Raw genomic sequence first — 27,563 nt, 5'->3', positions numbered from 1 at the left:
GTATAATGCGCAAAATTTTACCGATTTTTTGCCCTAAAATAGGGGGGTGCGTATTATACATGGGTACAGCAAGCCTTGAAAAAAAAATCCTCGAAAACTTGAAATCACACCTTTCTTCATGTTTGTTTAAATCGCGCATCAGCTCTAGCCATTGGGCCCCGTAATTCGTATTATAGAGTGTAACGCGGCGCCAAATAGAGAAACGTGTAGCCAATTAACGAAAAGCGTGTTTCCAATTAACGAGAGTCGTCTGCAAAGCACGCGATATCTTGCTGAGTTGGTTTGCAGTTTGTACGCGAGCGAAATCAGGTCGCTGATTGCTACAAGCGTGCGCGGCAATCCTTGTTGGTTCATCGCGTTAACGACAGGCCTTCACAATCGCATACACAAGAGGCCATGTGCGCAAGATATAATCGCTTGCGTAATCAGTCGGATCTCCAACAGGACTGGCGCGCCCGACATAACCGCCTGAGGTCCTGAGCAATCGCATCTAATTCTAATAGGCCTCGTGCGCAAGATGTCGTGTGTCGCTAGCCTGAACTATCGCGTCGCCGACCTCACAGGCTTTGGCTACCATCTACTCACGTTTAGAGACAATGCCGTTAATTGTATTATGATTAGCGATCATTATGTCATGATTGTTCGACAGTGACATCGCAAAACAGAACAACATCGCATTCTAAAACACAGCTATTCATGCACTGCGAATGCAGGGTGCGTACTATACATGGGTGCAGGCTTTTTCCCAGAATATACACGTCATTTTAAGGGTGTGTATTATACATGGGGGCGCACTATATTCGGAAAATTACGGTAGATTCTTGGCATCGGCCATTCTCGGTAATGGCATTCTTTGTAATGGTTTTCTCGGTATTGGTACATAACCAGTTTTTGGTTTACCAAGAATTTTCGATTTGATCGCAGCAGTATTTTGCCTTTCCAGGGTACAGAAGAGGCTTCCGTCAGAGGAAACCACCTGAACAAGTCCATCGGTAAGAGTAAGACGCCATCGAAAAGCTCACAGCCCGTGTGGCGATAATCAATCAAGCGAATCGACATCGGACAAGACTCTAAAATGATCTTCCTGCCTAGTTCACGGGATTTGCTCAATTTCCCAATCCAACCTTTACGACTTCGCAAAAATTGATGACATTGACACAGACGCAAGAGAGAAAAATGTGAAGACACGTTCGAACACTTCCACTGTGACATGAAACACAATGAAAAACGTTAACTAGGTGTCACTTGACTACGCCGACGGATATCTTTCATTATCAGCCGAAATGAATTCTCTGATCATAAATGTGCCTTGTAAAAGTCAGTCATTTGCATTCGCTCCATACAGATTTTGTTTAGAAGCATGCTGTCTTTCAAAGTTGTTTATATTCTTAGATTGTTCCTTTAGTTAACTAGTAGCGTATTTTTCCGCAATGTTAGATGATATATATTTTTGTAGCTAGTCCAATCGGTAAATCTTGTTGACGTGTTGATTGTGACGTAGAAATATAAGATTTTCAAACCGACGTGGCAATTGTTTATTGAAATGCTGTATTCGGTTCAGAATATTGTATACTACTTCAGATTATGAATGAGATTTGACTGAGAATACCACAATGCATTATGTTAGCGCTATCTAATAGATGTAGTGAGTGATGAACAACATTGTACAGGTTATTGCATAGGTATTATACACAAAATTGAAGATAAAATTTATGGATTTAGGATTAATTCAGTGTAGTTAGAACGTCACCACACTTTCATTACAAATTCCACAAGCTAACAGCATTTTTTTCGTGTCAGCCTCAAAGCCTAGAGGTCCGCATACAAAAGCGTAGAAGTTTGACTTGTCCACAGTCCCAATTACTGCTTGGACATCGCATACTTTGATCCGTCTGCAAATTATTTTATCGTTGTACTTTTTCTTCCGGCTCACGACATCGGGCTGCTCTTGGCTGAGAAAATATGCGACAGAAAAATTCCAATGATCCGACCATCCATCCAGTTCTGTTTTGACACAAATCTCTTCGTAAGTCCGACATGCGAAAAGCAAAACAATCGAAGTTTCTTCTTCTTCATTGTTCAATAGGCTTTGGATTATTTGAACCATCGGCGTTATTCCTGTGCCAGCAGCTATGAGGATTATTGTATCGCAATTATTTGTCACGGGGCATACCTCGCTCCCGCTGGGGCCTCTGAAAGCAGTGACGCAATTTTGAAATTCCCTCGGAAGAAAAACAATGGTTCGGTTGATATTATGCACATTACTAGTTTCGCCTAAAGAGGCTATAAGAACAAAAATATTTACCCTTTTAAAAGTGATATTGTCAGATCCGAGGAAATATGAATCTCCAGGATCACAGCCACAAAAATTACTTTTATAATCACAGGTACACTAATTCACCAAGGGGTATGCAAATACCGGGCTGTGAAATATTTCATATTACCATAAATATCACATAATCTTTTCAGGGCACTTACGCTTTACCTGTAGGCCTGCCACTTAATTTCATTCGTAATATTGTGGAGAAGAGCATAGTTTTCAGTTTGATTTGAGTCGTCTCAACAGACACTTACGTGACCTTTGACACGAACCAATCAGGTTGCAGTAGGATGTAAACAAAGAACAAGCCCGGGCAAGCTTACTATGAGCTCTTATGGAAAAGGGTTGAAAAATATAGGTTTTTAGCAAAATTACATTGAATTGGGAATAGCTGGCTTTGGTGAATGGTAATAACATAGAGCTAGTATGTATATGCAGTGTTATAACCTACAATAAGCATGAATGATGGCAAGCACGCATCAGCATGGTATGTCCAAATGAATGAATTTCTGACAACTTTTCGGATGAAGCAACTATTGCTGTATTATCCTTAGTCGTATACTATAGGATTGTCGTACCGAATAGAATGTATTAGAGGAATAGTGAGTCAGGATATGTGTGGTATCCATTATGTGGCGTTATATGCGTTCTATTTATGGAATCGACATTTGTATATAGTAGTCTACAGTCGTATCATTATCTAGCAAATTACTGTTACACTGGACACTTGTCTGCATATTCAATGATCATATTAATATGATATATGTTAGGCAACATGATCCGTTCCCAGCTGAAATCGTCATTTTTTGTTCTAGCTCGTGTATTGAATCTATCAGGATAAATGCCGGATAAACACTGTGCTAATAGCCTGTGTAACATGGAGATGGCTACCCAGACCGTTCCTGCTCTTTTACCTTTCCCAGAGCCAATGACATGCATGGAAGAATGTAAAATCTGGATAAAGGCATGTGGACTTCCTTGTAGTCATCTGAGTTCTCATTTTATTAAGAAAATGACGTATCTATTACTGTACCAAAAATATTGAATCGTGACATAATCTAGAATCTAGATCAGTGGTTCCCAACGTGGGCGATTTGGCGGTCTAGGGGGGCGAAAATGACGAAGGGGGCGACAGGGGGGCGAAAATGGACAAAGGGGGCGACGGGGGGCGAAAATAGCGAAGGGGGCGATGACGCGTCAAAACGGCTGACATTTTTTTTTTAGTCAACCCATGGAAATTTAGTTACAAAAGTGTGTCAAATTAGACATCAAGCCAAAAATTTGACCCTTTTTTTTAGTCAACCCGCCGGTGATTACAGGTTTGTATGCCCAATTTTCGGTACACAAAATTTGGGGGACGATGATCGGTATTGACCTTGAAAAGGGGGCGATAGGTCGAAAAAGGTTGGGAACCACTGATCTAGATGAAACAATTCTGTGTTTCAAAATTAATCCAATCTGAAATGCAGTCACACTTGATGCCACAATCAACTTGGTGTGTGTCTCGTTTTATTCCACTCCAGTTTTGTTGCTTGATGGTGTGTAATGTATTGAAATTGTTGAAAACAATATATTCAATAATGAGACGAATAGTTGAAATTGGTAGCGGTGATACGTTGTATGAGTCGGACGAGTACGCCTTGATATGTGCCTGCACAGCAGTATTGCTCTGTAAAATAAACATATTATATATTTTGTGCAGGCTTGATGGATATCTTTTATGAAGCTGCAGAAAGAGGAAGTCGATGGATAAAACGCAAGAAAATCAAATTTCTGGAAGAAGTATAGAAGCATAAAACAGTAAACTCGTCCTGGAAAATTACAAATTGACGGACAATTATTGCTAGTGAAGTTCAGTTCTCAGAGGAGCATCATAATGTCAAAAGATGCGGAGAAGCTGAAATTTTATGCTAGACTACATTAAATTCTTTCTGAATTGCCCGACTTATCCTACTGACGTCAAATTTATAGTATTGCTGTAAGCATAGTATTTAACCATTGGGTCAGCCATATGTAACTGCTTCATTAAATCGCGATTTGGCCATGTAGATATGTGGTTCTTAAAAATGCACCATTTGCATTCATTCATGATTTCTCAAATCTAGAATGATTATTGACTGTCAATAAATCCCATACAACTTTGAAAGGATTGATGGATTGTGGGGATTGTGGTACACTTACTTTTATGCAGGAACTATTCACAGGGAGCATTTCAGATCGAAATATTAGTTAAATATGTGGATTCGACAAGAAATGTAAGAAAATGATGGAGTTCAGCTATGGTGAGCCAGGCAATGCTATCATGGCAGAAAAGGGATTCACCATTGAGTCTGATATCAAGAAATTGAATCTAGATTTAAATATTCCTGCACGTGATTTACACACCGTCAAATGCCTGAGCCAGACTGTTCCACAACAAGAAAGATGGCGAGAGAACGTATTCATATTGAACAGCTGATCGGAAGAATCAAGGAGTATAAAATTTTGTCTGGTGTCATACTATTGTGACGGTGAGGCTGTGTCGTGCCTGGAGCAGTAGATAGCTGACTTGGCGACTGGCTGGCTGTCTTTAGGTTGGCGACTTCTTAACTCACAGTTTCACTCGGTACGGATGTATTGCAGCAGAGATACGTTAGGCGCTGAGGTGAATCTCAGATCTCAAGGGCCGTCACAGAGAAACATGGGTTTATATACCCGAAAATGCGTAACAATGAATGCGATTGTAATGCGTTAGCCAATGAGAACGGGTTGGTAAAGTTCAAGTGACAGGAAAAAGGCAGTACTCTAGCTAGGACTATGTTTGGCGTAACAATGCTTACAACGCTTGCGCAATACTAGCAGAGATAGTAGAGTTCTACAAGTTGTCATGATATACTAAAATCCTAATACACGCAAAGTATATTTCCTTCATAACGGATGCCTGGCGTTAGCTAGGGACATTGGGTTAAAAGGACCAGCGGTTCGCTACACTATGCAGCATTGTGTATCACAACTAACCAAATATATATGGACAAATTGCATACTCTAATTCAAGATTGAAAATTAAAAATGAATGACGCAACATATTCGGCAATTGTGCAAATTCAGTTCCATTGTCAATATCGTAATGCCTAATAGCATGCTACGGATCGTAATTGCGCGGTGCCATGGTCAGTCTGTACCAACAGTGCATGTCTAGATATTCCAGTGGTGTGCATTATTGAAGCTCATTTAGATGCCCAATTTGTTGAATGAACAATTCTCCAGATGAAAATGTTCTAGGATTATTTGTGTATGATGGAATGTTATAAAACTGAAGACACCAGATACACCAAAATCTACCTTAAGGCAGGAGTTGATCGGTTGCGAGTACGGTGGAGAGATTGCTTGTCAATCACGATGGAGCTCACTGATGCTGATGCAAATCACAATGTAGTCCTTTTAGCTTCAGGTGCTGGATTGTCTTAATCAATGCATATGCATGAGAGCATATATCAGAACCTAATATGAAAATAAATCATGGTTAAAATATCTATATAAGGAGTCTCTGAAAAAATGTCTTTTTCCTTACTTACCCTGTCTTACAAGTGCAAGACCGATCAATAATGGATTTTCCGAGAACGTGTATTTCCATTGAGTGTATTATCTCACTTTTCCGCAAGTTGCGATAACATTGGCTGTTCACTAGAATATTGCTTCTAAAAAGAGTGGATTGTCTCCTCAATCTTTATCCCTAAATCGTGTGCATAGCGCTCCATGAAATACTTCGTAGCTTTCTCCGCGGTGTTAGAAGAAGATGCTGTTCCACTCAAATCCATAAATTCGATAGAATCTCCATAGCTTTCAAGTTTCATAATCAATACACAAAAATTGTGATGTGTGGCAGCAGCTATATTTTATAGTATATATATTTCTGAACATGAGATATGCTTGAAAATTTTGCTCGAGACCTGGAGCCTATGAAATCGTCAAAATATGCATTACCACAATCCTATAGTATAGTATACAACAATCGTCGCTTAATCAGAAAAGTTGTCAAAAACCCGTACATTTGGACACAGCACGCTGGTGCGTACTTGCCACCATTCATGTTCATCCTAGATTAAAAGCTGCAACCACATACTAGCTCTACGCTATTACTATTCATTAAGGCCAGTCATCTCCAATTCAACGTAATCTTGCTTAAAACCTTCATTTTTCAACCTTTTTCCATAAGAGCTCATAGTAAGCTTGCCCGGGCTTGTTCTTTGTTTACATCCTGCTGCAACCTGATTGGTTCGTGTCAAAGGTCACGTAAGCGTCTACTATTGGGCAATGCAGCTTCAACTATCGCTAGTCCGGAACATACTTTTGTTATAAGAACACATTCAAGTGGCAGCACAAAATTAGTCAAATAGTTGCATAATGGAAATTGTAATTACTAGATAAACACGAAAAGAGTACTTTTGGTAAACTTTATTTTTTTTATCTATTCTTCAAATTTAATTTCGAGTTTCTTGGGAGCCACGATCTCGTCTAGAGTAGAATTTTACAGCAATACTTCAAATTAAGTATAATAGTATTTCAAGAGCCTTCACTGTCTAATACAGTGGTTCACATACTTTCTTTTCACCTTTCCCACACTATTTTCTCTCAATAAAATTGACCTAATGTTCAAACATTTTCGCACCACAATCCACCCATTCGTTATTTACGCTTCCCTGTCTCTCAAAATCTTCCCCAGGGGGGGCAATACCGGCCCCTTTGGGAAACACCAGTCTAATTCTTCTTTGAGACTTAGTTTTGGATATTGTTGCTCCAGTACCAGCTGCTATGTCCAATTTCAAAACGTACCCGTACATACGATCATACCATTTTTGTCTCAAAAAAGTATTTATAAGCAACCAAGTTCGACTAAATGGCACATTACCTGCATTCGATTATATCATTTTGTCTCCAGTGCTTGATTATAGATGACATTTTTCCATCCTCATACAATTTGATTAATATCCTCAACTCCATTAATTTGGAACCGCAGTTCAACGGAGTGTACTGGCGACATATTGATTCCCCGTTTAAGTTGCCTTTGATCAGCACATGTTGACCAGGCTTCAGAGTTAGCAATGCCTGCGTGTCTTCTATGCTCCGCAGGGTGTATACGAAGGTGTTAGGGTTGGTTTTCTCGATAGCTGCGATCTTCACACTGCTGTACACATCTGGACGAAGCACTTCCGGCCCAGAACCTAGGCATTATAAATGACGGTCTGATTTATCATGTTACGATATCGACTTTATTGATTGGGATGGGCCTTTGAACTACCGGCTGCAGACTCCACCACGTTGTTGATATCTGGTGCACATCAATCAATCAATATATCATCAACAAATTCGTCATTTCAACACACCACAAGACTGCTATACAATGAAAAGATAAGGTGTCCCAGAGGTCTGCCATGATGTACCGGACTCAAGTGATGCCTTGTTTTCACTTGTGCTGTAGTCAAAATATTTCTTCTGTTTTTACTTGGATTGCTAGACATTACATCTACTTGAGTAGCAATGGCTAGCTACTTTGACCAATTAACTCCGAGTACTAGCTTTTATGGGATGTAAATTTTCAGCTGTTTTTTTTGTGAGAAATTACAAGGCATGTATTGTATAGGTTAATTTGAACACTACGAGGCAGTAATCAGTCGATAGCCTATCATTTTATCAATTAATTCAAACTTCTCAGGAGGTATCTACATTTACCCAGTGTGCTACCTAAACACTTTGCGGGTACTAACCTGAGCTTTGCTCTAACCCTCTCTTCCAAATTTTTATTTCTTCGTCATAAATATCAAAAACACATCTATTGCAACCGCTGCCACAACATTCACTTTCATCCGGCTTCCTTGGAGGCAAATTCATCAAGTAGTTCAGTATAATTTATTATCACTACCGGTATTGAATAAATATACCGCATAATATCTGTCAGTCAACAACAATATTGTTACTAGCTGATGTTAGCTAATTCACACAAAACGATTGTAGATAGATTTACTTTTACATGACAGAGCACAGATCATTTTGAATTGGTGGCAAACAATATAAAACACAGGATCCAACTAAAAATACTCACGAGTAGAATAGGGTTGTGGTCTTGTGGAAATTACAGGATATTTATGTATCAAATTCAAACTTACTAAGAAACAGCACATGATTGCATTTGACAAAATCACTGATTCGCTACGTTTTGATTTTGTTTGTCACTTCAGCGTTGCACATCAATTTGAAGAGAAATGTTATGTAAATTGCCTATGTTGATAAGTAATGATTCCAGGAAACGGATAATGAAAACACAATCCATATGCGTTCTAGTTGTGTCTACAGGAATCGTCATTCAGGCTGGTGTAATCTTTAACAGAAGTTGCTGCTAATTGAAACTAATACACAGCATATTTAGAAAAATGGGACCCCTGTTATCGCATAAACTTGACTGATCGCATAGATTTTTTAAAATATTGTGACACGACTCTAAAATGCTTCAAGGTTGTTTGTATTTTCTCTGGCCTCCCAGTCTCTGCTTCCTCTGTTTCCACATGTAAGGTACCAAGATAAAAGCAATCGAGTACAGCAACGCCGCCACTTGAAGGCGAATAAGCCAAGTGAATTTGAAGATTACATTGTAAGGATTAGGCAGTTGCAATTCATACAGATTTTTAGATTCGATTGCATATGCCGAATTGAGGTACAGTATCGCTTCCATCAACGCCCCGAGAGGATAGAGTGGAATCCACATAGTGTAGCGAAGCCACGTCAATGCATAAAGGTTAACTTTTACCAGCTGACAGATGTAAAGAGGATAGCGCACTAGCTCAATGGAACTCCACGCCATGAACAGGATAGTAATAAACCATTCTTTCATTATGTCATCCGCCGCTAACCACAGGCAGAACATAGCAAAGCTCCTTCCGAAGCACTGTATGCATGGGGTAACCCACGAGCCTTTTGTTATCCCAGTGTAAGGGTGGATAACCTCCATCCACGATAACCCGACGGCTAATTGCACTGTCTTACCGCAACGGTCGTAAGTGTGAGCAAAAACTTTCGTGCCGCCTCGAAATATGTTGACGGCACAAAATAGGAAGATGTACACATGCATTAACCATTGTATCGCATTGTATAGGACCAGGTAGTAGGATTTCAAAATTTTCAACGTGTTTTCATATCGAACCTTGTCTTTCATTAATTCTGCCATTAGAGCGTCGGATTCTTTTTTCTCTTTATCCTCCTCATCTTCCGATTCCGACTTCCACTTCTCGAAATCCAACTTTAAAAAATGAGGCGCCTTGGGAAGTTTCGTCAATCGAGACCACCATTTCCCCTCGTCCTTGGACAAAAATATCTCCACGTATGATCCGCTGACTTTATGCACTACGCTTTCGGCTTTCACGCTTTGAAAAAAATCGATAGTAAATCCATAGCGGTTCTTTCCTTGCGAGCCTTCGAATTGGATTGAATCCGGCAGCAAGTTCACTTTTGGATCTTTACATTCCATGAGTTCAATTTTCAGAGTAATGACCTCGCGATTTTGTGCCCATCGCACTATCGGCAGAAGGACTCGATCTGCCATGGTTTTACGCTATCTCGCTCTCTGTGAAATATGACAGGCAAACACCGGCTTACGGTTGAGAATATATGCAATAATAGCATACTTGAACCTTGAACGTTTGCAAGCCATCTTGATAAAATATGCACACGTTGGACCACTGACATTACAAGTTTCAGCCTAAGACATAACATAATGTAACATAAAACCCAGATAACATTAATGTATTGTCAAAATAGCCTATATTAAACCAGTTATTTACCATGCTGAAGCACCATCAGAATGAAATAAACAAAGTAGGCTAAATGAAAATGAATTCAGCAATGATATGCTACTTTCAAAGGACATAGGAGGTCAGGGTGAAATGAATTGAATGCTATCCACATTCAACAGCACACTATAGCAACCTGGTGATGCGATCGAATAGAATCGACCATTGCCACTCGCGCTTCATATACATTGTAGCAGCATAAAATGGGACATCCATTTCCTATGCTCGGCACTTTTCAGCTTCCACATTCTGCTCAGTGCCTTTTTCTTTTATTAGAACCAGGGCCCACAGCTCCACCACCTTGACCAGGAATAGTCCGTGTACGTTTCCTGGCACTTTTAGCCGTTGTGGTACTTTTCGATGACTGTGTTTCCTTGACAATATTTGGTTTTGGAGGCTCTGGCGTTGTTTCAGCTACAGGAACTTTTATTTTTTCCGTCGGAGGTTTACCGAAATTCATCATTTCGTCAGGTAGTTTGAATTCTTCAACCTTGTTACTAAACGGCAAGCCTTGCGATTCGTCTAATACCGGCAGGTTATACATAGTGCCTAAATGTTCCCACAATTGAGCGCTTGTTATAGATTGTCCAATAGACTCGCTGAACTTTTTGTGAATGGCCATCATATGGAAATGCTTGTTGATTCCGACCGGTTTGAAGCCTTTCATTGCGTAAAATAAACAAACTTCTGTGTCAGCGTTCCAGAGCACAGCATTGGCCGATTGTCCATCGCCCTCTACCATATTTCACAACTGTTATGATCTGTCACTCAGGAAAGAGAAATGCATCGCATGTATGGAGCATTGAGGAGCAGTGGCCACGAAAAGCTCCAACCTTGAATTAAAGTAGAAGTGGGACAACTGAGACCCAACAGGTCAAATGAGACCCGCGAGGATAGTTCAGACGCGTACTCAAAATATGTTAGTTTTACTGATTCTGGATGTAATTTATGTTAGTCCATAAAGCTAGGCCAACGAACCGTTTTGTAAATCGGCAATTTGCCAGCAGAGACGCACACATCGATTGTAGATTCGACGATGATATGTGTGGACTGCTGTGGCACACCAATTGTTCGGAACAATGCCGCTGATTGGGATACAAATGTTTTGAAATTTCCTTTTAAAATCTCAAGCCTCTGAAGGCGTAGGCTTATTTCAATACTTCATCTGGTCATATCTTAATTTATGTACGTCCTTGACTCCTTGTGGCCTCACATTGGTTTGTGGGGAAAGCTTGCAATCTTCTGATTCTTATGATACCAGGTTTATACGTATAACTTGAATATTTATCGAATGCCAACAATTTTTTACGAGATGGTCAGCCGAAATGACGTGCGCCTGACGCTACTGAACGAGGTAGTCAACTTTATGTGTTCATTTCTCCATGCATATACGGCTATGTCACGGTTTATGTGCGTAGAACACATGCATCCACCGATTTATTTGAAACCAAAATTACAACTATACGTCAACGACTTTATGAATGCTATAGATCTCACGACAGCCTGTCGCTGAAGCAAGTTTTCAGGCCGCTCGGGTATGTTATTGAACAATAGTGCATATTGCTGACTATTACAATTCCATTGTCAACTAGTTCAAGTCTAGTTCAGTTCGGTTAGTTATGTTACTGCAAAATGGCTGGCCGACAAATGTTAAGGAAACAGCGTCTATAGACATTGTCCAATCACTATTCCAAGCCGTGTTCACTCAGCCGTGGATAGCCGGCGTCGCTTCGGAAATCACGCCTTTCCCAAATTCTAAAAATTCTGTTCAGCATTTCTTTTCTCACGTTATTACGAGATGAATGAAGATATAAGATGCAGATGTATTCTTACAACATCCCTATACTTGGGTCATTGGCGCACGTAAAAGATGAATAACGATACGTCCGCCAGTAGTCGTTATTGAGTTTGACCAAAGTTCAAATCCGAATTTCAGCCGCCCGCGAACTATCGTCCGGGGGTAACCTTAAAAGGAGGGAACGCGGAAACTGTGGAAAACGCGGAACTCGCGGAAACGGCCCCTAAAACGCGGAAACTGCGGAAAAAGCGGGAAACCTCGATTCCTAAAGCACTGAAACAAGAGGAAAACGCGGAACGCGGAACAGTCGGTCATTGACTTTTATAGATCACACAGCAGGCACTAAAACGAGGAAACAGCGGAAAAGGTGGAACGCGGGACAGTCGATCATTGACATTTGTAGATCTCATAGAGAACTCCAAAATCTAAAACGACGAAACTGCGGGACACCCATTTTAGATTAGGGTTAGGAGAGGTGGGATATTAGGGTTAGGGGAGGTGGGATATTAGGGTTATGGGTTAGCTTAGGATTAGGGTTAGGTTAGGGTTATGATTAGGGTTAGGTTGGGATTAGGGTTAGGGGAGGTGGAATACTATGGTTAGGGGAGGTGGGATATTAGGGTTAGGGGAGGTGGGATATTAGGGTTAGGGTTAGCTTAGGATTAGGTTAGGGTTATGATTAGGGTTAGGGGAGGTGGGATATTAGGGTTGGAGAGAGGGGGATGTTAGGGTTGGGGAGAGGGGTGATATTAGGGTTGGAGAAGAGGGTTAGGGACATGATATCCAACCCTAACATCCCCCTCTTCCTCAACCCTAATATCACCCTCAACCCTAATATCCCACCTCCCCTAACCCTAATATTCCACCTCCCCTAACCTTAATATCCCACTCCCACCTCCCTCAACCCTAATATCCCACCTCCCCTAATCCTAACCTAACCCTAATCATAACCCTAACCTAATCCTAAGCTAACCCTAACCCCTAACCCTAATATCCCACCTCCCCTAACCCTAACCTAACCCTAATCTAAAATTGGTGTCAATCAGTTTCGTCGTTTCAGACTTTAGAGTTCCTCTGTGAGATCTACAAACGTCAATGATCGACTGTCCCGCGTTCCGCCTTTTCCGCTGTTTCCTCGTTTTAGTGCCTACTTTGTGATCTATATAGAGGTAAATGACCGACTGTTCCGCGTTCCGCGTTTTCCTCTGTTTCAGCGCTTTAGGAATCGAGGTTTCCCGCATTTTCCGCAGTTTCCGCGTTTTAGGGGCCATTTCCGCGAGTTCCGCGTTTTCCGCAGTTACCGCTTTCCCTCCTTTTAGGGTTACCCATCGGACGCCATGGACGTGAATTGTGTGAATACACAACACATAAACCGCCCGCTATACCGCTGACGAGTTTGCCCTGCTCTAACTCAGTGCCTCACATTGAATCCAAAATATCTAAAACGCTTGGAGGCCTGGCTATGGTAGAGTTGGACTTGGTGGTGCGAAAACCTTTCTCGAGAAATCGCCACTATTAACCGACCCGGCGTAACCGCCATGTTTACTTTACAGACATACAGTAGCGGTTACATGCGCAACACATGACTGCACACTGCGTACTGGGGACGCTGGAGTGCCGCCAGCGGCAGGACAGCATTATTATATCTGGTGTAGTTTAGAATATAGATAACTAACCTACGGATAGATACACCATAGTGTCCTATATGGTGTCGACACAAGCAAATGTCACGCCTCAGTAAAACTGTATCACGTTACAATTTCCATTTGGCTACAGGCAATTTGACGGTCATTTTTGACCGGCTTGCCGAGCATTAAATTTGGTAAAACAGGTATCAATCGTAAGCTGACTCTGCACTGATTACGGAAATATATATTTTATTCCGCTCGTGGCCCTGGAACTCCCACAATCAGCCTCGAATTTTTCATTGTTATGCAGATTGGAATTCCATAGACAGCTCCTATAGTCGCTTCGACATCCTCCTTTCTTTTCATTGTATCGCATTTTTTGTGGTGTATTGAACTGATAAAATTGCTAATAAACCAATGATGATGATGATGATGATGATGGGACGCAACAATGGTGTCTGGCGAAACGAGAGAATAGCTCAAGTGAAAAAGAGCCAGACAGCATTGTTTATCATTGTTGCGTCCCAATGCCAATCTCCATAACAATGAAAAATTCGAAAAATTCGAAAATTCGATTGTGAACAATCGCAACCACACAAGGGCCATTGTTATGGTCATTGTGCTGCGTCGCTGCGATTGTTTAGAACAATAATGCCGATTTTCAGACTTTAGGGTGTATTTCAATGGAGTTCCATTGCCCTGATTGGATTTTAATGTATATCTTCGGAATCAGTGCGACAGTAGCTTTCAAATAAGATCAACTTTGTTTAATTTGAGCGCTCGAGTCGTCAGCTATGGGATTAGCAATTACGATACGTTCAGATTGCTAAGTAGTATTTTCCTCCGAGCAAGCTAGCGTGACGACGGGTGTTGCGCATCTATCCGTAGGTTAGCTATCTATATTTAGAACCACCGGTACCACTCAGACACACTGAGCTATATAAAGACACCACGTATCAATCAATCAATCAATCAATCAGGTTTATTATTATGTTCATCGTTTCAAAACATCACAAGACTGCGATACAATGAAAAGATAGGAAGGTGTCGGAACAACTTGGAGTAGCATTTAATATCAGCGATACTCCGACGATAATCCGAGAAATATCAACGAATAACTCCAATAACTTCGCTTCTATTAGTTGGAATTGAGTCAAATTTGTTTTGCATCGTCTCTGAAGACCGCTCAACAATTTCATGGGGTTGACAGAAAAATTTGATTTTTTTGATTTTTTTAAACCTCCAACACTTAGGAATCGGAATTCGGAAGTCGACCTCGGTCGGACTCGAACCCGCACCCATTGGTGTTGCAGCCGCGGATTATACCACTGCGATATCTCGCCACTTCTCGTCGATGTTAGGTCGTGGTCCGGTGATCCTGAAGACTCGCTAGTATTCTTTTAGAAGAAATTGCTTGTATTTCGACTTGAATGTGGACATGTTCGGACGTTGTTGCCACTCGGGCATCATATCTAGAGTATATTCGCACTGAACCGCCAGGAAAACATCTCCCCAAAATCACTTGAATCATGAGGTTAGCAATACGCGTAGCCACTCATTCCCGTCAAATGATTTGCGAAAACGATTCTATAATTAACTTTCGATACCTACACAGGATGCAGCAATACTAGAACTCTTTTAGTATCGAATTTCATTGAGATCTACTGGGGAAATAGGTTTGAAAACCCCTTTCCCCGAGCTAGAGTCGTTTCAGCCTATACGCCAATGATATATAACACCGTATATCATTTCTATACGCGCGGCTGAATTCATGTCAAATGAGAAAGGGATTCACATATAGGACGCATGACAATACATTCAAGTCGAAATACAAGCAATTTATTCTAAATTAATACTATCCAGTCTTCAGGATTACCGGACCACGACCTTACATCGACCTCGCCCTCCGCCACATGCCACATCATTTTGTCTCTTGCGTCTTATATTCTCTGCATTACTTTTCATTCAGTGTGCAGCCTCTTCTTTACTTCGCCTAGGGTTGGCCAAACTTTTCGGCCAAAGGGCCACATTCGATTGACGAACTTATGCGCGGGCCAATATCCGCGCGACGCGCGAAAATCTTTTGAAGTTTATAGGTCAATAATATTGTCACTTGACTATATTGTGGGCCTGCTGTATATCGCTGGGCTAAGTTTGCGAGGACTGGGCTATTCGGCGCATGGACACATCAATATATCGAAAGCTCAGACCAACATGCGTCAATCATTTCGTGCCATAGATTTCATAGTCGACGGTCTTACTGCGAGCGCAAACGCAAGTTCGCATATGTTGAACGACACTTTGTCTCGTAATCGCGAATATAGTTAGACTATAGAGACTACAGTCTCTATAGTTAGACTCAATCTGATACATTAGGTGTTCTTCCATTTTCACAAAAGGGCAACAATAAATAAAAACAAGAAATCGAGTGGCAACATATTGAGCTAAGCTTGTAGAAAATTTTTACCTTTGACAAATCTATCGCAAATTATTCTGCTTTATTGTAGTGTACGAAGATGTACCAATAACACATAGCACGGTTGGGTTATATTTTTATCTGAACAAGTCACACACAATGTACAATGCGATAAGACACAATGCGATGTCGTGAACAGATAGGAGGATGTAGAACGACACGCATCAGTACCGATCCTTTACTCTGACATCCACCTCGGCCTAGAGTCCCCGATGTCACAATTCTTTTTCGATGTTGATCTGTTTGAAGCCGCGACCCTTTCAACTAGTTCTTTTCCATTCATTGTGAGTGCTTTCTTTCGTCGGGTCTTTTTCTGGGCTTTTTTTGTCGCCGTAAGAACGGCAACGGCAGGGGAAGAGGAGCCCAGATAAACCTCCGACGGGAATCGAACGCTGTTCGCCTGCGTGCTGGGCGCTTATCGTAACCAGACTAATAAAATTTTTGGTTTGCCTTGCAAGTTCACAATCTGTGCAATCCATTTTTGATGATATTAGAAATTTCGGAAATTACCTCGCGGGCCACTCAAAACCTTTTCGCGGGCCACGGGTTGGCCGGCCCTGGCCTAGGCTAAGGTGGCTGTCTGATATTAAAGGCTACTCCAAGTTGTTTCGACACCTTCCTATCTTTTCATTGTATCGCAGTCTTGTGATGTTTTGAAACGACGAAAATATTAATAAACCTGATTGATTGATTGTGATGCCAACATCGATGTGATCAATTGGTGATGATCCAAACGCGTTGACGGACCATACGATTTTAAGATTTTTTATGACTGGAAAAGTTATGGTCAACTTCAAGTTGACAGAAGGGCTTTGTTTTAAGGTGGGGTGTCCAATTTCACCGCTACCGTTTTTGCGAGAGATAGTCAACTAATTGCGGAACTCTTCCAGATCATCAAGTTTGGATCCACCATGAACCAGTAGTGAAGTATTTTATAAAATCGATCAATACTCTGTTAGGAGGCGTGTATTCGCCTTGAGGATATAATTGAATATGATTAAGCTGTTTTCCCTCAAACAACAAAAGAAGAATGAAGACGGTGGTGGGCCGTCGACGGGCCGGAAGAAAGCTTCAGCTGCCCAACTGAGGTTAACAAAAGATTTAAATGAACTGCAACTGCCCTCCACCTGTAACACAATATTCCCTGATCCGAATGATTTGCTTAATTTTAAACTGGTCATTTGTCCAGACGAAGGGTTCTACAAGCATGGTAAATTTACATTCAATTTCAAAGTGAGCCAAGGATACCCGCACGAACCGCCAAAAGTGAAATGTGAAACCATGGTTTACCATCCTAATATTGATCTCGAAGGAAACGTGTGCCTCAACATACTCCGCGAAGATTGGAAACCAGTGCTAACCATCAATGCCGTAATATACGGCCTTCAATATTTATTTCTTGAGCCAAACCCCGATGACCCCTTGAATAAAGAGGCTGCCGAGATGCTTTCAAAGAACCGGAGAGTTTTTGAACAAAACGTTTTCAAGTCAATGAGAGGCGGCTATGTTGGTAGTACGTATTTTGACCGATGTTTAAAATGAACGTACATTGTCGAAGCAGATAATGTTTTCACGATTCTAATTTTGGAATGTGATTACTATTTATATTGTCAAATTCCTAGCTCCATGACTGCAGAGCGATATTGGTGTGTTTTTTCAAATTTAGCAATCATTGTCTGTCAACCAGCCAAATGATTGCATTGTATGCCGTCACCTAGGGTTTGAAAAAAATTGGCATTGGATATAGCTATAGAGAATTGACACACTAAATTGGTGATACCTTGATGCGGTTGATAAAAGGGTCCCGATGCCACCCAATTTCATGTTATTTTCAGCTATATCACATTGTGATAATTTCTCATCCTGAATATTTCCATTTTGACAAATGGATATAATTTACAGGCATAGCCATTGCTATGGATTCACAATAATCAATGTTTCATTTCTGTCTTTCGATCAACAATCCAGTGAATAAATTGTATGTACACATCGCATACTTCAACATTACATGAGAAAATATTGTGGTAGAAAGCATATCTTTTTACCACCGTCTTATACTTGACTTATCAAGGCTATTGAGGTAATCCAAGTGCGTGTGGTGTACTTGCGAATGCGGTACCTATATCTGCAGTGAGCTGCTTAGTTATCACAGCAATAGTTGTTGGGTATTTGATCGATTCGTTATGATGCTTAAATAGATTGAGTGACTTTAACAACAAGAAACACCGAACCTTTCTAAAATATTTCGTATGGTAATTGCTTATAATACTTGTGGAATTTTCTGAAAACTGCACTAATTTGACGGCACGTATCGCCTTCCTGCAGTCCTGCATCATTTTAGCATCATAATCGAGTGAATTCTGACTTCAGTAGTTTGATGTCAAGCTTTTTATGTACTTACATTCTTTCAAAGAAACTGTTGATTTCTCATTCATCGTGGTCATGGAAATATGACTGATTTGAATAGAATTTGGATCAGTTTAATCTCTGAAGGCAGATATGTTAATAGTAAGTTAGATTGAGTTAACTACAGTCAGACAATTTAAAATCGATGACAAGACACTTTCCAGATTGTACCTCGTCTTGTACAATTGTTTTCATTAAACTTATTCTTCGGAATCCCTTGTATGCATTGGTTCGTATGTTTTAAACGTCTTTTGTCTGTATACATTTGTTCGATCCCATGTTGAGCATGAGCAATTGAGCATGCATTGAAATTTGACCAATTATGCTTCATGTAATTACCGGTATCGTTTGTTTCTATCATTAGATGGAATAGTCTCTGTCATAAGGCGAGATAATGCTGTCCGGAATCTGGCTTGTTGGACGCGATTCGGTACATGATACGACCATGAATGCTGCTTGCATCACAAGGATAATGTAATGCACAGTGTTCAGACACTTGAGAAATCTTGTCTGACAATGCCTTATAAAAAAGCTCATCTTGCCAAATCGTCTTCAAAATCAAGTATTTTGAACTATTTTTCTGTCTCGGATGGAAGTACACGCAATCAAAATAATGCGTCACGTTCCACTAAAGTTTCACAAAAGCGTAAAGCAAATCATTTACGAAGCGATAAGAAGCCAGACAAAAAACTATGCAACATTGTGAATACTGAACCTATCGTGATTAACTCTAGCGATGGCAGTGACTGTGAGATGCTTTGTGATAGAGAAAACAACATTGAATTGAAAAATATAAGACAATGTAAGGGTACAAGCTATAGGGGGGAGAATGGAAGTGAAACAGGTCCCTTGAGTAGTGCTGTCTCTGTTCCTGATCACCAAGATGAAGCATATCGAAGTCTTGAGAGTGCAAGCGAATTGCCATCCGTAGATGGAAGCGAGCCATTTGATAATTTCGAGCTTGAGGATGATACTCCTGACGATGGTGGAAAGATTGCGTTTTACCACCTCAACTTTTGCCATGTGCTCGACACTGTCTTGGAAGTTCCAGAAGACAAAGCACTTTTCGAAGGCAGCGAAGACATGGAATGGATTGAAAAGTTTAAAAGTATGCCTTCACCTGCACAAAAATTGTATGTTCGTTTGTACCATCGCAAGGCAGCGTGGCTTCGGAAAGAGCAGGTGAAGCAAAGCAACGATTAATATATTAGTTCGTTGTTTGAACTGCCTTGAAGCCGTATGATCGAAGTGGTCGCAAACATTACTCACATCAAAGTACTCGAGTAGGAGTAATGTCGTAAGTTCCTGAGTTCAAGTAGAAGTAACGATTTCTAATTATTCTAGGCCTAGTTCTGTCTAAAAACTAAACACTCCTGAGTACAAGTAAAAGTAGTCTAAATCATAACTACGATACTTGAGGAAGAATGGACTACTTGAGTACTTGTAAAGGTAGTACTTCATCACTGACCACCTATAAGTGGATGTGTAATTTGAATGCTCTGAAATCTAGCCTATTCAACTTGACTTAAACAAAGCTGCTTGTGATTGATCATGATACGGACTCCCTACTTCATAAATTAGGCCTATAAAAGGCTTCTCTAGGTTACCATAAAATGGCTACAGCGCAGCCGCAGATGTAAATCAATAATTTCATATCTGTGAAATAGCAGTTAGATTAGCAAGTATTTGTTATATTGTTGTGAATGGTCTGATAAGAAAGATGGTGTGTGTTTATGCTACTCCACGCTCCACTTGACATAATTTGACTAGAAAATACTGAATACTTCATTCACGCAAACTGTGCGAGGAAATTTTGAATAAAGTAAAGGTTTATAATGTCACGTGGTGCTTAAACGCCAAACTTTTTCAAGTCTAAATTGATAATTCCTGGTTCTTATGCCCGGCCACATATGCTGTATAAGGTCAGAATGTGCTGTGAAAATCTGTGGCTGCAACATGTAGTGAGTAAAGCAAATAATTATCTTCTTGATTAAGTGGAAAGTTGGGTGCTTCTTCGATGGCAGTCAGAGATCGAAAAGTGTTCACCATGATCACCAATGAATGTTTTGCATGAACACGAATAAAAATTTATAAACGTCAAAATAAATTTTTTTTTTGTGCCTTTGGAGGGACGGATATTAGGGTGGGGGAAAGGGATATTGAAGGTGGGTTAAACCCCGGTTAGGGGTAATCTAACCCCAAATTTTAACCTAAACCCCCTACCCTAATATACTCCGTCCCGCAAACCTAATATCCCCCTAACCCCAACCCTAATATTCCTCTCCCCCAACCCTAATATTCCCCTCCCCCAACCCTAATATCCCCCTTACCTAACCCTAATATACCCCCTCCCTAACCCTATTATTCTCCCAACCCTAATCTTGGGATACCCTACCCTCACATCCAATCTCCCTCTCCCGAACCCTAATATCCCCCTCCCCAACCCTAATATCCCCTACCCTAATATCCTCCCTCCCGCAACCCTAATAGACCCCTAACCCCTACCCTAATATCCCCCTCCCGCAACCCTGATGTCCCCCTCCCCCACCCTAATACTCCAACCCTAATCTTGGGATACCCAAAACCCAACTTTGACCCTAACCCTCTCCAAACGCAAAAACAATATATTTTGACGTTAATAAATTTTTATTCATGTTTATGGAAAACATTCATTGGTGATCATGGTGAACACTTTTCGATCTCTGACTGCCATCGAAGAAGTGCCGAAAGTTGTTTGTCAGTAGCCCATCCTCGAGGTGCACTGCGGTATATAATTTATTTTCGTGTTAACCTAAATTTATATAATTTACACTCTTACGGTACCTGTAATTATCTCTTTCCTCTAAGGTCATCCTGCTTTTGGCCACCTCATGTATAATTTCACAGGTCTGGCCTCGACAAATATTATGAATAAGGCCTACTAACCGAAATACATTAAAATATCCCAGATTATCCCTCTCTAATTCTGAGTTATAGGCATAGAATCTCAGTTGAGAAGTAGGCTACTTCTACTTTTTCCGAGTACTTGATTAAGTTTTGCATACTTGCAATACTTACTCGTGTGGTTATCTTACTTCCACTTCTCACACTTTGGATTTTGTGAAGTAGAAGGTAGATTCAGAATATATTTGCGTCACTTCTATAATTAAAATTGTAACTTCTGGGAAAAATAGCCCCTGTATCAATTATTTGAAGTGTCATTAGTTATTTTGCGTAAAATAGCCTGTGTATCAATTATTTGAAGTGTCATTAGTTATTTTGCGTGAGTCGCGAAGATGTACACTGCAATTTGAAAGTACAAACTCCCAATTAAGTGCTAAAACTACGCAACCCATCGATTTGATATAGGGCTACTAGGTAAAGTACTAGAGTAATTTTCCGGCCTTCAGTATCTACTACCACTTGAAGTGTGTTTGACAAGTCTTGAAAATCGCTACTTTTAACTGAGTAGAAATCTATAGGGTTACTTCTACTTCTACTTGAGTATAACAGTGACTAATTTGACTGCCTCTGTTATGAGTGAATTGTTCGACTCAAGAGGGGTCACTCAAGTTAAATCATAGTAGCCTCAAATATTTTCTGATAACGTATGCTTTAAACTTGTGTTTTTTTTTAGATAAACTACCCCAACATCGCGGCAGACATCCACAGAGTTTTGGAATATTTGAGGATGTCTGGATTTTTATTATCGTTCACCAAAGATACAAGTAGCGACCTCGATTTGGATCAAGTTCTCAGACTATTGCCCGCACAGAGCTTGAGAGATATGGCAAAGTCATTCAAAATATCGGTATGTAGCATCGTGATGCAATGTAAATGAAAATCAGTTACTTTTATTCCGATGTTTTGTAGCATATAGAAATCAATGTTCCTTGTGTGTTTGAGCGATTATTAAGGATTTATTAGACTTAGTACTGAGTCAGTAATCAGACATTGAACAAAATGACATTACCAGTTTATGAATCATGTTTACCCTTCTTGATATCCAACTTTTAGGTTGCGGGTTTGCACAAGGGCAAAATACGTGAAGAGATTTGTAAAATGTGCAGACAGCAGAAAAGTTTGATCACCGGGTTCTTGTCCAAGAAATCAACGTCGAACAAGCTGGGACTGCAGGCAAATGTTCTTAAAAAGGCCTGCATCGCGCTCGGACCGTGCTACAAAGTGGCCACTGCACCACGAAAAGCATTTAACAGGTTGGATACTATTTGACAAATTGATTCATCAGACAATTGGTCGAACGTGGTGAATTTGCAATCTCATTTTGAACATGTCCCTGGCAGAGTTCTCCTGGTTTTCGATGTCACACGGAGGATTGATGATGAATTGGATTGCACCTTAACAGGATCGAAAAATGCAATGGGGCAAGGACGGCATCTACAATTGTCGGCAATTTTAATGGCAGGTGAGGGATTGTGGTGGGTTGCTGACGATACCGTTCTTCCCTTCTTCGTGTTGCTTCACTTGACTCTTGGGTGCTACTAGTTATATGTATTCGTTGATTTCCATGCAACTCAGATATTCTGTTGCCATGCTGCTGTGACTATATTGTCTGGCAGTTATGATTATGGCACTCGTTTGATCAGAGCAAACATGGTTGCCCGACATGTGAGCATGCCAGACAATTGAAAACGATAATTGAGCATGCGACACTTGAACGTGTGCCTTGTAATTGTAACCCTCAATCTAACCTTAACCGTGAACCCTAAATTTACCCTAACCCAACCCTAACTTTAAACCACGTGCTCAAGTAACGCATGCTGACGTGTCGCATGCAAATTATTGTGACCAATGACCGCAAACGTATTCGAAAAATTGGGAAAATTTAGTAATTTGGCTTGAAAAACTGTTGAAGTGGAAATGGATGTAGGCCTAGTCTAAAACCAATATCGCTGGATTAAGTTTGGGAAGTGGACAAAAATGACCAAAGTACTGTGAAGAAGTATATTTACCTCATTACCTACCGCCTCGCCATGTGCGCAGTGGTCTGATTCACATTTTTTGTCATTTCTATTACAAATATGACATTTCTCAGCTGGTTGTGTTACAAAAAGTCATTGATAGTAACCGGTAATGCTAACTAGTTCACTGATCTCATGAAACATCTTCAATTGGATATGATCACTGTGTACTGTATAGCCTACATTGCATATCCTATGGTCTTCCCAAATGTCACTGTGATTTTACTGCATTCATAGCAATGTGGTGTAATTCAAAGGCCAGCAATCACTCATTGTTTCATCAGGCATGGGTAAGGTGCGTTATCCTCAATTCGAACTCAACCGGAAGACATCCATATTCAAACGGAGGACCGACCTACTGCAATATGAGACAGCCTTTCAGTTTCAGATGGATGTCATGGCTTGCGTCGAGTCTGGACGCTGGGAAGTAAGCTCACCGTGTCTAAAATGTGTCCTCTTGAGGAGAACGATTTTCGCGTAATTTAGGAGGCTGCTGCTATCTGCGAAGATGCCAATTCGGTCAACTATGACATGAAGACGAATGATAGCGAAGCGATTCACCATGCTGAAAGGTTGCCGGAATTCTTGAGGTCGTTCACTGCGTCATGGGTTTACGCGAGGTTACGATCGCTCCAGGTATTTCTTATCGTCCGTTGATTGAAATTTGAAATTACTCATATTATGATGTACCAAATTTTTAGGCTGATGCACATCAACTATTATTATAAGATTTCAAAATAATTTTGTATATAAACAGTCCTGTAACCAAATATGACATCACTGTCGTGGAAATTTGATTAATCGAGGCGAGCAAATGGCCTGACCTGAACGAATTTTTATGACGGTGACGTTTTATTTGGTTACGTTATACGATTGCTTATTGACAAAGTTCTTTTGAAATCTCTACTAGCAGTTGCTGACCAATAGCATGGACAAGTGTCAGCCGGAAATAGTCGGGTTCATTTCAATGAATATATTATTCGATTTTATATTGAAGTTCTGTATCTCCAAGAGTCCCTTCAATATTGATAAAATTGCGCATGTCCACTGTCCAGGTTGAGATTTTGCAGCGTCTGAAAAATTATCACCATGCGGTGGGGATTTTGAAAGAGTTACTCGATCAAAGGGTGTACTGTCGGTCCAGAAGGTATGATGAATCTATTTGGTGGTAATCCCACCTATGTTAACATACGGGATTAACAGAGGACATTGGTGGGAACGGCTCGCCCTGAATACCGATCAGCATTTGAAAGACCCGGTACAGTCGATGAATATCATCCACGATTCGTTGGAAGATTGCGACGTTCGCGTCGGGCACAAATTGGCGCTGGCCGAGAGAGCGAGCAAGATTCTGTCGTCGAAATCTGTGAAGAAGTTGCCTCAGTTGACGACCATGTACAAGGAGAAACTGAAGCCCATTATCGAACGCCTTGAAATACGACATGCTCCTGTGGTATGTATACTGTATGTTCTCGTGTATAAATCACCCCTTCTTATTGTGCTGACTTGATGTTTCAAATCGTAAGATACACACATTATATGTTTGTTTGCAGTCGAGTTGAATGTTTTCAATGAATTGTAACAATTGTGTTTGAACCCAATTCCTCTTTATGTCCTATACAGGCTTGCATGAACTAAGAGTCAAACTTACTGTTATGAATCTGTTATCTAGTCTAGTTTAATTCAACAAAGTTGAAAGTCTTCAATGAATCATTAATATCACAATGGAACCCTTTCTACAGACAACAGACTTACATTAAATAATGATATTCCCGAAATAGGGTGTCAAAATTGATGTTCGGTGTGCGTCTTCTGGTTGTCAATATTTAAAAACTATGTGACAATGAATATCGGCAGTTGAGCATGCTACACTCGAGAATGTTACTTCGCAACACAAAAACTAACCCCAACATAACCCAGCTCTAACTTCAACACACATGCCGAATATTCACATGGTCAATGTCGGATACCCGTATGTCCACGGACAGCGTCATATATGTGGATGTATCTTGCACTGTCGATGTCAGGCTTTTCTCCTAGGCAGCAATTTCGTGTCTTTTTCACAGCAGCATGAAATTTTCCAGTTTTTAACATTGCGGCCATCATCGCATTTCAGGTTGAAATCACGGGTTGTTTATTACCGACGGAACTGCAAACCGGAAAATCGCGATTTGTCGCCGAAGTGCCAGGTGACAATCTCGAAAGTTCATCGACGCTGCTATGTTCAGTTGAGGAACTAGCCTTGTCCCATTACAAGTACTTTGAATGCATTTTTCTCACTCTACGCCCCATTCTTCAACAAATGGATCGCTGTTTCTCATCAGATCACTTGGTTACCCTTGCGGAATTCATGGCGAAGGAGGAACGTTTTCCACGTTGCTGTGTTTGTTCCTGTGGGATATCATTTTCATGGCTGGGATTCCGGACGTGTTTAGAACCTCTTACCAAGTATGTGATTCGATTGCGCATTTTCAAACGAGTGTTTTTAAACCTTCCTCTTTGCAGGCCCACCCGCTTGACTTGCACACGGACGGGTTTTATCTTCATCGGCGGGACACTATCGAGGAGAGACTGGGTGAGATTTGTGACATCACAGAAGAAGACTTTGATGCGGAAGACAAGGATTTCAGCGAGGAATCAAAGGTATGCTCGCACATTGTGCAGTCTGATTACACTTTTTGATAATATGAGTATTTCGGGTTCTTGGTGTAAGGGTTTGCCACCTTGTACCTTGTATTGTTTCACTGCGATGCCATTGTACGGAGCAAAGCCGATTTTGACATTGCTTTGTGATTTTGAGGGGGTTCTGGTGCCCTGCCATTATTAATATTTAGACTTTTGCGATCAGATGGATACAGCATTCGATTGTTATAGCATAATTATTGGCAGATGGCACTGTCTCCACTGACCTGGACATCTGGTCTGCGAGACCATCAGTGGTACCACCGAGTTTGAAGTCCACGTTCTTTCAATGTCATACCGTACTGAGTTTGGGTGTATTTTTCGAAGGCATCCGTGATTGATATTTTCACATCGACGTGGGACATGGAGTATGGGAAAAGTTGTTCTGGTATGGATTGGGAAAGATTTACTTCGATAGATGAAGCTTTGGTGAGTACGGTAAAATCTCTTCACTCTACTATTTGTGAGGCACGCTTCTATTCGTTGCAACATGCATACAGATCATCCTGGTTCCTACACAAATGGCAATTTGGATTTCCTTTTACATATATGTTGATATTATGGTGGCTGTTGGACTTTGATTAGATGTTTCTATTGTTTCGTAGGGACTCGTGAAATGCATTGGTGGCAAAGTGTTATCCGGAATTTTCCGTCGTTTGTGTAAGGATCTTCGCCATACGAGAAGTGGGCTGCCAGATCTTGTTGTATGGAACATAAGCAACAAGACTTACAAGGTATAAATCGTACCCCGAAACTATTATGATAGTTATACGAGAAATCAGCTACTTTACTCACGCTGTTATGCCCTGCCCAAGGTAGCTAATTCTATTCTTTATTTTCACCAATGGCTTTTATCGACAGTATAAATATTGGTATGTGGCTAAATGTCCCAGAAATCAGCTCTCGGTATTTCACTCAGATTGTCATGACCTGCTTTCATTCCAGTAAACTAATCCTATTCTTAATATGCTATGCCCAATTATTTTCACCAATGGCCTTTATCGACAGGGTGAGCTTTGAGTACGGTCACAATGTTGGTATGTGGCTAACTGACATAGATGGTGATTTCCACTATTCACCGATCATATTAATCTCCGCTCTTAATGTTTTTGCAGCTGGTAGAGGTTAAAGGACCTGGAGACCGTCTATCAACCAATCAAAAGCTCTGGATCGATGAGCTGCTCACGTTGGGCGCCACTATCGAGGTGTGCAGGGTTATTGGCGTTGGTGGCAAAAGGATTTCATGACACTTGCCGACCATGAAATAATCAAGGGAGTTCTACGTTCCAAAGTTCAAAGATGACCGCAGTTGCTAAAGAGTCTTCTGGCGATGAGTAGAAATGACAGCTTCGTCAGCGAAATGTCAGCTTTAGAACACGGGAGAGATTACCTAATTTTTTGAATAACTTTGTCATACTTTTTTTTGCCATGACAACATGAATCATCTTCTTGCCAGATTGTTGTGGCGCGAG

The 27,563-nt window shown here is 40.8% G+C and overlaps 6 protein-coding genes and 1 long non-coding RNA gene across 9 annotated transcripts in view; 4 read left to right on the top strand and 3 right to left on the bottom strand.

Moving 5' to 3' along the window:
• LOC145456089 (uncharacterized) overlaps positions 1 to 1,523 on the top strand; it is a 43,338-nt gene extending 41,815 nt beyond the window's left edge. For all 3 annotated transcript variants that reach the window (XM_080334129.1, XM_080334128.1, XM_080334127.1), the window contains exon 25: positions 944 to 1,523. In XM_080334129.1, coding sequence (XP_080190255.1) covers positions 944 to 1,039 — 96 coding nt within the window. In that variant the 3' untranslated portion in view covers positions 1,040 to 1,523. The remainder of the gene's footprint in view (positions 1 to 943) is intronic.
• Positions 1,365 to 8,195, bottom strand: LOC145456095 (NADH-cytochrome b5 reductase-like). The gene is made up of 3 exons (XM_080334137.1): positions 8,065 to 8,195; positions 7,209 to 7,521; positions 1,365 to 2,192 (listed from the first exon to the last, which is right to left on the bottom strand). Exons 1-3 carry the CDS (start codon positions 8,186 to 8,188, stop codon positions 1,739 to 1,741), a joined length of 891 nt encoding a protein of 296 aa, XP_080190263.1. The 5' UTR covers positions 8,189 to 8,195; the 3' UTR covers positions 1,365 to 1,738.
• On the top strand, positions 2,566 to 4,466 carry LOC145456097 (uncharacterized). The gene is made up of 2 exons (XR_013920496.1): positions 2,566 to 3,284; positions 4,023 to 4,466. It is a non-coding gene; the product is annotated as an uncharacterized LOC145456097 (long non-coding RNA).
• Positions 8,196 to 8,247: 52 nt separating the features above from the next.
• Positions 8,248 to 9,893, bottom strand: LOC145456092 (very-long-chain (3R)-3-hydroxyacyl-CoA dehydratase-like). The gene has a single exon (XM_080334132.1). The coding sequence runs from the start codon at positions 9,891 to 9,893 to the stop codon at positions 8,805 to 8,807; it is 1,089 nt and encodes a 362-aa protein (XP_080190258.1). The 3' UTR covers positions 8,248 to 8,804.
• A 20-nt stretch (positions 9,894 to 9,913) lies between these two features.
• Positions 9,914 to 13,477, bottom strand: LOC145456096 (MRG/MORF4L-binding protein-like). The gene is made up of 2 exons (XM_080334138.1): positions 13,264 to 13,477; positions 9,914 to 12,087 (listed from the first exon to the last, which is right to left on the bottom strand). The coding sequence occupies exon 2, from the start codon at positions 10,880 to 10,882 to the stop codon at positions 10,394 to 10,396; it is 489 nt and encodes a 162-aa protein (XP_080190264.1). The 5' UTR covers positions 10,883 to 12,087; positions 13,264 to 13,477; the 3' UTR covers positions 9,914 to 10,393.
• A 3,214-nt stretch (positions 13,478 to 16,691) lies between these two features.
• LOC145456313 (NEDD8-conjugating enzyme Ubc12-like) lies at positions 16,692 to 18,813 on the top strand. Its single transcript, XM_080334389.1, has one exon. The coding sequence runs from the start codon at positions 17,036 to 17,038 to the stop codon at positions 17,582 to 17,584; it is 549 nt and encodes a 182-aa protein (XP_080190515.1). The 5' UTR covers positions 16,692 to 17,035; the 3' UTR covers positions 17,585 to 18,813.
• A 112-nt stretch (positions 18,814 to 18,925) lies between these two features.
• On the top strand, positions 18,926 to 27,546 carry LOC145456310 (fanconi-associated nuclease 1-like). Its single transcript, XM_080334386.1, has 14 exons — positions 18,926 to 19,630; positions 22,065 to 22,238; positions 22,445 to 22,644; positions 22,732 to 22,853; positions 23,694 to 23,836; positions 23,896 to 24,045; positions 24,465 to 24,556; positions 24,613 to 24,862; positions 25,526 to 25,665; positions 25,734 to 25,857; positions 25,915 to 26,052; positions 26,419 to 26,520; positions 26,697 to 26,825; positions 27,207 to 27,546. Exons 1-14 carry the CDS (start codon positions 18,926 to 18,928, stop codon positions 27,336 to 27,338), a joined length of 2,601 nt encoding a protein of 866 aa, XP_080190512.1. The 3' UTR covers positions 27,339 to 27,546.
• Positions 27,547 to 27,563: the final 17 nt, after the last annotated feature.

The sequence above is a fragment of the Botryllus schlosseri genome, chromosome 14 (assembly GCF_051294905.1).
Source record: "Botryllus schlosseri isolate E-star chromosome 14, Bs_hap1, whole genome shotgun sequence".
NCBI classification, from domain to species: domain Eukaryota; kingdom Metazoa; phylum Chordata; class Ascidiacea; order Stolidobranchia; family Styelidae; genus Botryllus; species Botryllus schlosseri.
This window is presented reverse-complemented; position numbering and strand designations above follow the sequence as displayed.

Excerpts from the sequence above, each read along its gene's own strand:
- LOC145456096 (XM_080334138.1), bottom strand. The coding sequence starts at position 10,882 with ATGGTAGAGGGCGATGGACAATCGGCCAATGCTGTGCTCTGGAACGCT.
- LOC145456092 (XM_080334132.1), bottom strand. The coding sequence starts at position 9,893 with ATGGCAGATCGAGTCCTTCTGCCGATAGTGCGATGGGCACAAAATCGC.
- LOC145456095 (XM_080334137.1), bottom strand. The coding sequence starts at position 8,188 with ATGAATTTGCCTCCAAGGAAGCCGGATGAAAGTGAATGTTGTGGCAGC. Across the intron at positions 7,522-8,064 it reads AGGGTTAGAGCAAAGCTCAG|GTTCTGGGCCGGAAGTGCTT; the intron begins GTTAGTACCCGC and ends TATAATGCCTAG. Across the intron at positions 2,193-7,208 it reads AATGATATAATCGAATGCAG|AGGCCCCAGCGGGAGCGAGG; the intron begins GTAATGTGCCAT and ends CACTGCTTTCAG.
- LOC145456310 (XM_080334386.1), top strand. The coding sequence starts at position 18,926 with ATGCACAGTGTTCAGACACTTGAGAAATCTTGTCTGACAATGCCTTAT. Across the intron at positions 19,631-22,064 it reads CGTGGCTTCGGAAAGAGCAG|ATAAACTACCCCAACATCGC; the intron begins GTGAAGCAAAGC and ends GTTTTTTTTTAG. Across the intron at positions 26,521-26,696 it reads CTTCGATAGATGAAGCTTTG|GGACTCGTGAAATGCATTGG; the intron begins GTGAGTACGGTA and ends ATTGTTTCGTAG.
- LOC145456313 (XM_080334389.1), top strand. The coding sequence starts at position 17,036 with ATGATTAAGCTGTTTTCCCTCAAACAACAAAAGAAGAATGAAGACGGT.